We start from the raw sequence: 12,618 nt of genomic DNA, 5'->3' as shown, positions 1-12,618 counted from the left end.
CCGTAGCCAAGGAACTTCACAGATGGATCACTAACTGCACAGATGATCTAGCCCCCCTCCACAACCCCAACAGATAGCGATCCAGGAAGGTCCCCTAGTTCACCACTGAGCTCCAAGAATCCAGACGCACCTGCAGACGTCTAGAGAAGAATTGGAGAAACAGCAAAACTTCGGAAGACCTCTCCATATACAAGAACACCATGTCAGAATACACCAACTCATAAGATCCACCAAGAGGACCTTTATTCGAAACAAAATCCACACCAACACCAGCAACTTCAAGGAACTCTTCAACAACAACCAAGAACTGACTAAGAAACCCAGCAAAGCCACTGACGTCACACCCTCCCAGAACCTCTGCAACAAACTCGGCTCTTACTTCCACCTGAAAATAAGACCCCTCTACGACAACCTCGACATACAGACACAAGACACCGAACCCACTCTGCCCCCAGCAACGAAAGTCAGCCTACCATCTCCTCCTGGACCCCAGTCACCACCGAAGACACTGCATCGACCATAAAAGGCATCCACCCAGGAGCCCCTATGGACCCCTGCCCTTCACACATCTTCCACCAAGCTGCCGCCGCCATTGCACCGGAGCTACGATGCACCATTAATGCCGCCTTCAAAGCCATCACATTCCCCGATGACTGGAAACTTGTGGAAGTCAAGCCCCTTCTCAAGAAGCCCTCAGCAGATCCTATGGACCTCAAGAACTATGACTCGTCACTCTCCCCCCCTTTGTAGCCAAAGTCACTGAAAAGATTGTCAACATCTAACTAATGAAATTCACCAAAGAAAACTCCATCCTCGATCCCTCCAAATCCAGATTCCGCAGCAACCACAGCACCGAGACCGCCCTACTCGCCGCTACAAACGACATCCGCATGTTCCTAGACCAAAATCACACAGCGGTTCTGAACCTGCTCGACCTCTCTGCAGCCTTCAACACTATCTCCCACCGCACTCTCACCAGCACTCCACAACGCCGGCATACATGGGACTGCCCTCGACTGGCTCCCCCCTCCTCACTTGGAGAACTCAAAGAATTAGACTTCCTCCCTTTCTCTCTGAACCCACACAGATCAGCTGTGGAGTACCCCAAGGATCATCACTCAGCTCCGTGCTCTTCAACATCTACATGGCCCACCTTGCTGCTATCGTCAGACAGCATGGACTCAGCATAGTATCCTAAGACAACAACACACAGCTCATCCTCTCCCTCACTAAGGACCCCCCCACCACCAGACTCAGCCTCCAGGAATGAAGGAAGGACGTCGCAACCAGGATGAGCAGCAGCTGCCTGAAGCTCAACTCAGAGAAGACAGAAGTCCTTGTCCATGGACCCTCCCCTTCTTCATGGGACAACACCTGGTGGCTCACCGCCCTTGGCAGCCCTCCCACGAACCACACACGGAACCTAGGCATCATACTCGACTCCTCCCTCTCCATGACCCGACAGATCAATGCTATTGCCTCCACCTGCTTCAACACCCTCCGCATCTTCGCAAGACCTTCAAATGGATCACCCCAAATCAAGAAAGGCCGTCACCCACGGACTCATAACCAGCAGATTGGACTACAGAAACGCCCTCTACGCCGGGATCAACAAATCTCTGCTCCGCAAGCTCCAGACCATACAGAACACAGCAGCCAGACTCGTCCTCAGCGTCCCTTGACACGTAAATATCATCCCTCACCTGCGAGACCTCCACTGGCTCCCCGTTGAGAAGAAAGCAATTTTCAATATACTCACTCACGCATACAAACAACTCCACAACACCGGACCCCAATAGCTCAATGAAAGAATCACCTTCCACATAGCCAAGAGAAACCTCCATTCATCGACCTCACCCTCGCCGAAACCCCACCCATCTGCAGAGCCAGAACAGGTGGAAGAGCCTTCTCCTACATCGCAGAAAAGACCTGGAACGAGCTCCCGATCACCACCGGATGCGCACCCACTCTGCACAACTTCAGGAAGACCCTCAAGACCAGGTTCCTTGACTGACCGGAGCTGCCCCCTCCCCCAGCACCTTGAGACCCTCATAGGTGGGTAGCACACTTCAGAAATCATTCAGGGAATTGTGAACTGTGCTGCATTGCATGACGTTTTAAAAAAAAATATGCTCCTTAGTCCCCAGTTTATCAAGAAGTAGCAAATCTTCACCCATAGATATACTCTTTAAATGGATCTCATTTACTGCTTTTTAGAATTCAAAAACATTGGAAGCACTATGCCAGTCTTAGGTACCCAGGCATTCTACTGGCGATCAAACACCCAAAAAGTGTTGGGAGAAATGCAAGCAAATAGACTAACTACTGGCAATCCCTGGGGCAGCATTTCAAACCATTGCTTTTCACCCACTTTTAAGACAGAAGTTAAGATTTAGGATTTAGCACATGGAGCAAAGACAGATAGAGTAGCAGAGAACATTTCTGCCTTTACTCCGCCCATCTTAGAGATGTTCAAAAGCCTGATGGGCACCTCTATACATTCACAGGAACTGCCATCTTGGCAGTTCCTGAAGATGAAGGGAAAATTTAACAGATGGCTCTGCCAGACATGAGGGCCAGCCGTCAAACAATTCCAAAGTTACATTTTTCTAAAACAAGCTCCCAAAATGTTTTTGCATTTAGTTTATTTTTATTTATTGAGGAATCAAAACAATAAATCATGAGATAAGCCAGTAGGTCATATAGTCAAGAACATTGAAGAATGTGAACAATATATCAAAATACAAAATAAAGATAAACATTCAATGAATAAGTCACCAAAAAGTCAATATACATAGTAATATTATAATAGAAAAGAAGAAATCTAGAAGTAAAATAAAAGTGAAGGAAAAAGAACTAAAAAGGTTATCAGGTACATGTTAAGACAAAATTATAACATGGTAAGTGATAACAAAATGTCTTATTTAAATTTGAGTGAACTATAACATGAAAACTCATAACATAGATGACATTAATCAAAAAAAGTAGTAAATCTTGGGAAGACATAGTAGCATTATTAATGGCACTATAAGAAAATTAATTGGTAGCTGGTTACCACAGTTTGTCTCATTTAAATGATAACTGTAAAGAGTCAGAATAAATCTGTGCAGTCTTTGGTTGTGACATGCTAAATTCCACCAACAGTTAACAGAAATATTTTCTTTGGATTTTCAGTTTGAAGTAATGATCTGTAAAGCAATTGCTATTAAGATGTACACAAGTTTCCATAGCAATATGCGATACAACCAAATAGAGATTATCCCTCCCAAAAACAATGTCTCTAATGAAAAATGTGAGGAAACAATGGTAGGAACTTCAAATTTGTGCCATACATGTGTTATAAATTCTGAAAAACAGGGCATAGAAAAACATATAGAAGTATGAACCAGCATGTGCATCACAATGCCAAAAAGTATGTTGTTGAATGAGTTTAGTTTTAAGTAGAAAAACTGGAGTGTAAATAATTGTTTACAGAAAGAAAACAGACTTTGTGTTAAAATAGTGGAGCGATCCGTAGAATACACTTTGGCCCAGATTTTATTTCAGGTGGAAACTGTACAAGTACAATGCAACTTCAATTCCCACAATTCCCACAAGGCTTTATTAAGAAACAAGTATGTCCATATTGGGTGGTCAGAGCAATATGTATATGATAGCAGTTTCTGGGAGAAAATTCCAAGAAATAGGCCAATTCTGCACATGAGGAGCTACAAGGCTAGAAGAGGTGAGTGACCCTATTCTTTAATAATTGGTGAAATGGTAAAAATACGCTTATATGCCCACTTTTTCCACAATATGGTTTTTACTATTTTACTTATTCAACGTATTATACCAGATGAGACTGCTGGCAAACTTATCAAATGTTGATAACTTCAAATCCATAAATGGCTTCAATAGGTAACAAGAGTGTGATACAGCAGACAGCAAGCAAAACCTGGGTGGATTAGACATAAGAATCATATTTCAGCGAGAAAAATGGAAAACAAAAGCCCACTCAAGATAGAACTATAACTTGCCAATGTAGCAATGTAGCAGACAGGATCCACTAAATTAATTTGTTTTTTTTTAAATTTCAAATACCCTGTGATAAGTGGAGAAATCTGGACATTTAACACTCCCAGACATCTCAGGATTTCTTAATTAATCTAGGGAAATTCTAGGCTTCTTACCACTCCAATAAACATAGATAATGTGCTATCTAAGGTAGCAAAAAATATTTAAAAAAATGTAACCAGCATCTTCATAGGAACAATGTTTACAATAGTGAGAACCATTATCTTGATTATGTTATTGCTACCCCACCAAGATAAAAATAAAGGAGACCTTTTTGTGTATGGTGACGGACTTTACTATTTCGTCTGTCTTGATTTTAAGAGAATCAATAGCAGAATTACAATATCATACTCCCAAGCATTCGATCTTAGTCATATTTGAGGATCAACCTGCTGGAACAAATGGCTCTTTTGTTCAATGTTTATTACGAGGCATAACCTCTGATTTATCTCCATTAAGTTTATAACCTGAGACCTCAGAGTTTTAGCTCTGTGAAGGAAGCTGGTATTGATAATTCTGGCTTTGACACAAACAAAAGAATACCATCTGCTCGAGCAGAACATTTACCTTCAAAGTCAGATAAACTCTCAAACTGTTTCATTTGAAAGAGAAATCTTTCTAATGCCAGAATATAGAGTTAAGGAGACAGAGGACACACCAGTTCAGTACCCCTATTAAGGGAGAAATAAGGGAATTGGACATCATTCACTATTAATAGCGACTTGAAAGAAGAAGACAGTAGTGAAATAAGCTGTAAAGATTTGTGACCAAATCCATGCCACTCCAATGCTTCCATTAGAAACTGCCAGTTAAATCTTTCAAAAGCTTTCTCCGCATTGAGAATAAGTGCAGCAATGGGAGGTCATTGTTAGAAGCTTTCTGGCACATTCATCAACGTAGGCTTTAGCGATTCCTTAATTGCGATAATTAAGGAATCGCAATTAACGAATTACAAAAGCCTATGCATGTAGGAATCGCTATAAAAATACGATTCCTACACATTCCTTAATTGCGAGTCGCAAATTGCGAGTCGCAATTAAGGAATGCCATCCCATTCATTCCTATGGACCTCCTGGCCCATAGGAATGAATTGAAGATTGCATGAGCAATTTGCGAGTACCAGTAGGTACTCGCAAATAGCTCATGCAATTTCAAGGGTGCAAGGGTGTCAAAATGACACCCTATTGGACCCCTGAAATAGATCTGTGCACATATGTTGCACACACACATGCCCTAAGGGCATGTGTGTGCGCAACATGAAACTTAGAAAAATGCACAAAAGTGCATTTTTCAAAGTTTTAGCAAATTACCATGAAGTTCAACTTCATGGTAATTTGCTCCCCCTATTAGCGAAATCGCTATTTTTTTTTACTAATGCATTGCATTTAAGGAATCTCAATTTGAGATTCCTTAAATGCAATTGCAATTTAAGTAATCGCAATTGAGAGATTCCTTAAATTGCGATTTTTGCATTTGGGATGATGCATCCCAAATGCAAAAATACCGGTCGCAAAGGGGCAGATTCTGAGAATCTGCCCGTTTGCGAGCGGTTTTTTCTTTGATGCATGTGCCTGTTTGTTAATAATATTTTTTTTAAAGTATAATTGGCTATGTTTCTATTGTTAACAAAACCAGACTGTTCCAGGTCAATTAAGTCCAGTAAAAGGTTAACTAGTCTAAGGGCTAGCGCTTTGGCAAATATTTTGTAATCAGTATTAATGAGATAAATAGGTCTGTAGTTCTTGCACAGAGAGAAATCAAGTCTTTTTTTAGGTTTCATAAAAAAGATCCTACAGATCCATTATAAAAAGTTTTTTAATCAGCTTAAATAGCAGACGAAAAAGAATTTATGAAAATTTCAAACAGTTTCTATTGTGAATCCATCTGGAGCCGGTGCTTTCCCTGTTGGGAGAACTTTAGCAGCAAAGTATAGCTCTTCAATTTTTAACGGGTTTTCTAGAAAAGAGAAATCTCTATTATCTGTATTCCTTTTCCTAAGCCTAGAGAAGTAGGAATTAATGAGCACCTCAGAAGGATTAGTCTCAGGAAAGTATATGTTCTGGTAGTAGTTCACAAAGCAAGCAGCAATATCAGAATCTCTGTACATTTCCTCGCCCAAGTAATTTATAAAACATTTCACAACTGACATCTCCCTTTTGCATTTCATATAATTAGCCAATAAAGAACCAGCTCTATTCCTCACACCATTATACCTAGCATTACTTTTTGGAAGAAACCCACAAGCTTTTTCAGTAGTGTGTTTGTTGAATTGTATTTTTTACACCATCAGCACATCCAGATCAGATCTATTAGGTTTTAAAGTATAGTATTTCTGTTATTACTGCCTAATGATGTCAAGAATAGATGCATTTTGTTTTTCTGCATTTTTCTTTTTAAAGGTACCATAAATAATAATAAAACCTCAGGAGACTGTTTGAACACATCCCATACAAAGTGGACACCTGTATTATTATTATTATCAAAATATTCTTTGACAAAGTTTTTGTAGGTGGTAATGAGTATTATTTGAAAGCAGAGAAATGTTAAACCTCCGTTGAGATTTCCTATTTTTCCTCTGCAGAATATCTTGGTCAGTCTAAAAAAGGGCATGGTGAGAAATCAGAATTGAGCCAGTTTCCAAATTAACCAAATGTTGACCCATACTTGCAATTTAAAAATATTACATTCTAGTTTGAGAATTATGAGTGGTTGAGTAAAGAGAGACATGGGTTAAACAATCACCAGAAGTCAGATAGGGAGCTATGTGAAATGGTATTTTTAAATGCTTTATGAGGACTATTAGGAACATATCTAGCTAAGGAATGCCTATCAAAAAAGGAGTCCATTAATTGATTACAATCTCGAACTAGTAGAAAATGAGCACCAGAATGTTCAAGTATTTAGTGTGAAAGTAGTTTTCAAAAAGTGGATCCGGATGAGTAGGGCCATATATAATTATTATTGAAAGGATTGTATACTCTATTTTGAGTTGATCTAAAATCCACCATCCCTAAGAATAATTTTCTTTTGAAATAAAACAAATAGGTAAATTTCTTTGATAAATTATGCAAACACCATTCTTATTAGTGACAGAGGAGGACAAAAATACTTCATCATGCCTTTGCTTCTTAAGTTTAACAGCCTCAATATCAGAAATAAGTCTTTCTTGCAATACAACTAGCTGGCCATTGGGACTAGGCAAATATGAAAAGCCTATTTGGTTCTTAATAGGATTTTTAAAACTCTTTACATTTCACATAGCAATTCTAAGATTCATTACAAATAATGTGATTGAAAAGCACTTGAGTTCATGAATGCAAATTATATAAAATTCCTAGAAAAAAGGAGGAAGAAAGAAAAACAGGCAGGAGTAATAGGAAAGAAAGAGAACAAGAAGTAGGGAGCAATACCCAACTGACTAACAAAGACACGGCTAAGCCAAAGAGGAAAAGAAAATTCCCTCGACATGGCTGAAAGAATATAGCTATGAATTGAAACTCCTCAAAGGATGTGAGAGTTGTGGAACACCTAAATTCAGACTTGCAGTACATGACTCCAATGGATAGAAAAGGAAAGAAACAATATGTATACCAAACTGATGAAAAAAAGGAAGATCAAGAAAAACATGCAGCTCAATATTAAACAGTAGAAATAAAGGAAAAATATCATAATGATAATTTTTACAAACGTCTCCTAAATTACCCTTAATGACATAAGGATGGTTAATTAGGAGAGCTGGTGAATATGAAATCCAATATGTGCCCAGCTATGTGTGTTGGGCCTACTATTCTTTGATAGAGGACTAAGGAAATGACACTGTTGCTGAGGTTTATAAAGTTCACTTGTGTTTGAGAAAATGTAACACATTGGCAAAAATGCAAAACTTGCCTGTGCTAATTTCTTCAGTGTCTAAACATATTAGACGTTTATGGTTTATAGTAAGATATTTATTTATTTATGGGAATTAATGTTTATAGTGAAAATGTTATTTAGAGAAATAAAGAGACCTGTGCAAAGAGGTTTTGGGGTTGAAGAACAGGGAGAGGAGTCATTTCAAGATTGTGGCGCCGATCACGATCCGGTAAAAAATATCCCCGTGCGACTCGTATCCGGTCTTTTTACTGTACGAATCGTACAAGTGCCGTACGAACTGGCAATCACGATTCGCATGGTAAAAAGTCCATACGAACCGCATTGGGAATATTTCCCCACACGTCCTCGGGTCGGAAAATGTGTCCGACACGTCCTCGTACGATTCACCGTACAAACGTGAAAGGTGAAGTCCGACCGGGGAATCACGATCCCTCCCGGGCGTCCGAATGTACAACCGTATGGTGAAAAGACCGTCCGCACCGAACTCCCATAACAACCATGGAGACGTCCAAACAGGTGCCCGGAACGCACCGTACCCCCCCCAGCCCCCGTAGGTACGCGCCGACCCCCCCCCCCAGCCCCCGTAGGTACGCGCCGACCCCCCCCCAGCCCCCGTAGGTACGCACCGTACCCCCCCAGCCCCCGTAGGTACGCGCCGACCCCCCCCAGCCCCCGTAGGTACGCGCCGACCCCCCCCCCCCAGCCCCCGTAGGTACGCGCCGACCCCCCCTGTGTGTACACCCGTGTACGTGTCGAACCCCCCCGTGTACGTTCGAGTCGTACCCCCCCGTGTACGTTAGAGTCGAACCCCCCGTGTACGTTCGAGTCGAACCCCCCGTGTACGTTTGAGTCGTACCCCCCCCGTGTACGTTCGAGTCGAACCCCCCGTGTACGTTTGAGTCGTACCCCCCCCGTGTACGTTCGAGTCAAACCCCCCCGTGTACGTTCGAGTCGTACCCCCCCGTGTACGTTCGAGTCGAACCCCCCCGTGTACGTTTGAGTCGTACCCCCCCGTGTACGTTCGAGTCGAACCCCCCCGTGTACGTTCGAGTCAAACCCCCCGTGTACGTTTGAGTCGTACCCCCCGCTGGGGGTACGCACCGTACATATACGGGTGGGGGTACGACTCGAACGTACACGGGGGGTATGACTCAAACGTACACGGGGGGGTTCGACTCGAACGTACACGGGGGGTTCGACTCGAACGTACACGGGGGGGTACGACTCGAACGTACACGGGGGGTACGACTCAAACGTACACGGGGGGGTTCGACTCGAACGTACACGGGGGGGGGTACGACTCGAACGTACACGGGGGGGTACGACTCGAACGTACACGGGGGGGTTCGACTCGAACGTACACGGGGGGTTCGACTCAAACGTACACGGGGGGTTCGACACGTACACGGGTGTACACACAGGGGGGGTCGGCGCGTACCTACGGGGGCTGGGGGGGGTCGGCGCGTACCTACGGGGGCTGGGGGGGTACGGTGCGTACCTACGGGGGCTGGGGGGGGGTTGGCGCGTACCTACGGGGGCTGGGGGGGGGTCGGCGTGTACCTACGGGGGCTGGGGGGGGTACGGTGCGTACCTACGGGGGCTGGGGGGGTCGGCGCGTACCTACGGGGGCTGGGGGGGGTACGGTGCGTACCTACGGGGGCTGGGGGGGGGTCGGCGCATACCTACGGGGGCTGGGGGGGGGGGTCGGCGCGTACCTACGGGGGCTGGGGGGGGGTCGGCGCGTACCTACGGGGGCTGGGGGGGGGGTCGGCGCGTACCTACGGGGGCTGGGGGGGGTACGGTGCGTACCTACGGGGGCTGGGGGGGGGTCGGCGCGTACCTACGGGGGCTGGGGGGGGTACAGTGCGTACCGGGCCACCTACTCTGGTCGATTTGCGCCGTACTTCGCTTTTGCGGCACTTTTTGGGTGCCGTGAAAATATTGCCGTCCGGACTGCTGTCGGTTCGAATCGTAATTCCTGGTTCGTGAAACGCTGCCTGAAAGCGTCCCGACGTCACATCGCAGCATTCCCGGATCACATTCGTATGTATATTTTCGTCGGTCGGTGTTTTTTACGATTCGTACGGAAATGGTGTTTCCGTGCGAATCGTAATTCCATGTTTGTAAAGTTTTACGACCGGGTACGAGTCGGACGGGGAAAACGCTCCGACCGACGGTTCGTACCCGGTTTTTACCGGATCGTAATCGGCACCTGTGTGTATGCTGCAGAGAAGGGGCCTTGATGTTTATGAGGCTTATGTAAGATCAGAAGATTAGATTGAACTGTGACAGTCACATTATGTAACAGAAGTGGCAGAATTTCCAAACCAGCAGCACCAGTGAAAACACAATATGGAGACTGTTACCTTACAGGTGCAGCTACATGATGCTTCCTCTAAAGACAAATGTAAACTCCTATTATAAACATTACAATTTGGGTATTCTTTTATTGCTTGAGGACATTCCTCTGTAGAAAGGAGAAACTTCATGTTGCCTGTGTGCATGCACTCATTACAGACCATTATACATTCATGAATACTTTCATGTAGTCAGGAAGAGTGTACGCACATCCTACAGCAAGTAACTTCAAGAATATTCTGGTACTACTCCTAGGTTTGTGAAGGGTTTTATAACACGCTCATGGGTTGGAGAGTGACTACTGCCAGCTGCCAGTTGTTCCTCTGTCTGTCGTCCTGGCAACCTCTATCAAGATGCTTGGTCAATGTGTTTTTGTTAATGAGTTGCAAGGCCCAGTGCGTATGTTGCACAGACAGTACACCCACCTACAGGTGCATAGCTAGCCATAGGACAGGTCATAATAACTTCACTGTGTCCCATTCCATTCATCTATATAATTTTTCCCTACTTGAAAGCATATTCTGTAATATTGAACAATGTTCTTTTCATGCAGATATGCCAAACTGCCTAACTTGCCCTGAAGACCAGTGGTCCAATCAGAAGAGAGATTCTTGCATTCAGCGGGTGGTAGAGTTCCTGTCCTATGAGGATCTGCTGGGAGTTGCCTTAATCTCCATCACAAGTTTGTTCTTCATCATCACTGCTGGAGTGCTGGGAATCTTTATTAAATACAGCAACACACCTCTGGTTAGAGCCAATAATCGGGATCTCAGCTACATCCTCCTCCTCTCCCTCATGTTGTGCTTCCTCTGCTCTTTTTTGTTTATTGGACGCCCTTCAAAGACTTCCTGTCTCCTCCGTCAAACAGCCTTTGGGATCATTTTCACTATTGCTGTTTCTTCAGTTTTAGCAAAAACTCTCATAGTTATCATTGCCTTCAATGCCACAAAGCCGGGCAGTAAACTCAAAAAGTGGGTGGGCCCTCGATTGTCCATCTTTGTGTTGATTATCTGCTCACTGGGAGAGGTGTTGATCTGCACTGTGTGGCTTCTTCTGTCTGCTCCATTTCCAGACACTGACACCAAATCCGAAACTGGAAAGATGATCTTACAGTGTAATGAAGGTTCTGTTGCTTTGTTCTTTGCTGTGATTGGTTATGTGGGATTTTTGGCTTTTCTTAGCTTTGTTGTTGCTTCAAAAGCTAGAAAGTTACCAGCTACTTTCAACGAGGCCCAGTTTATCACCTTCAGCATGCTGGTGTTCTGCAGTGTCTGGGTCTCCTTCATCCCAGCATACCTGAGCACCAAGGGCAGGTACATGGTGGCCGTGGAGATCTTCGCCATCCTTACTTCCAGCTCTGGACTGCTAGGCTGTATCTTCATCCCTAAACTCTACATCATCCTCCTTAGGCCTGAGCTGAACACCAAGGACTATCTAATGGGAAAAGCAGTACACACCTGAGACTTATAGCACAATACTGAGTGGCAAATTATGGACCTGCAACAATACCAAGTGCAGAAAATGGGATAGCACTGTCTCTTCAAGATAGGTATATATTACAGTGTGTTTACATTTACTATTCTTAACTTCACATCTATGTATCTTGACAACATATATATCATCAAGGCACATCGGTGTGGAGGTAAAAATATTAAGGGGCTTATTTAAGTAGGTTTTGCGTCGCCCGTGTGCCACGTCAGGGGGCTCAAGGGTGATGCAAAACCTCTGATTTATCAAGCCACACAAGGCCTCCTTGTTTGGCCCTGAGTGGCTTGAAAAATCCAGAAAAACACAACACAGTGCGAATCGCTGCATTTTGTTACTCTGCCCTGGGAAGGCATTCCATGGGTGGACCGTGAGCATTTCCATGCATACACCCATTGATTCAGAAGTATTCCCATATTTACCAATATTGGTAGTCCTGGGAATGTGTTAAAATGCTACACCTTCTCACATGAGGCGTAATGAGCAGAAGTATCTGTATTACTCCATTCTGCAGCACACATAGAAAGAGGAAAATACCTCTGGGATTGTTTTCATGCAAGAAGGTGTCCCTTTCTGCACAAATACAGTCCAGCTCACAATGCAGGCACCCTCGCACCATGGTACAAGGGTGCCCGTGTTAGTGCTAGGCAGCACATTGTGCACCAGTGCTGGGAAATGACAGGAATGCGCCATAGAGTGTTAAGTATAGTGCATTCCTGCCCTTTCCCTATCAAGCAGTGCAGCACAGCAAGGTGACACGCTATATGAGATGTTAGTAATATGATCCAAAATCAAAACTTACCAATATGCTTACCTTGACAATACAGCTGCAGACGCCATCCTGACTTG

At 44.1% G+C, this 12,618-nt stretch overlaps 1 protein-coding gene across 2 annotated transcripts in view; it reads left to right on the top strand.

Moving 5' to 3' along the window:
• Positions 1 to 11,829, top strand: part of LOC146788833 (vomeronasal type-2 receptor 26-like) — a 136,571-nt gene extending 124,742 nt beyond the window's left edge. For both annotated transcript variants that reach the window (XM_085629941.1, XM_085629942.1), the window contains one exon: positions 10,838 to 11,829. In XM_085629941.1, coding sequence (XP_085486067.1) covers positions 10,838 to 11,745 — 908 coding nt within the window. In that variant the 3' untranslated portion in view covers positions 11,746 to 11,829. The remainder of the gene's footprint in view (positions 1 to 10,837) is intronic.
• The last annotated feature ends 789 nt before the right edge of the window (positions 11,830 to 12,618 follow it).

Source organism: Triturus cristatus, chromosome 10, assembly GCF_964204655.1.
Source record: "Triturus cristatus chromosome 10, aTriCri1.1, whole genome shotgun sequence".
NCBI lineage: Eukaryota > Metazoa > Chordata > Amphibia > Caudata > Salamandridae > Triturus > Triturus cristatus.
This window is presented reverse-complemented; position numbering and strand designations above follow the sequence as displayed.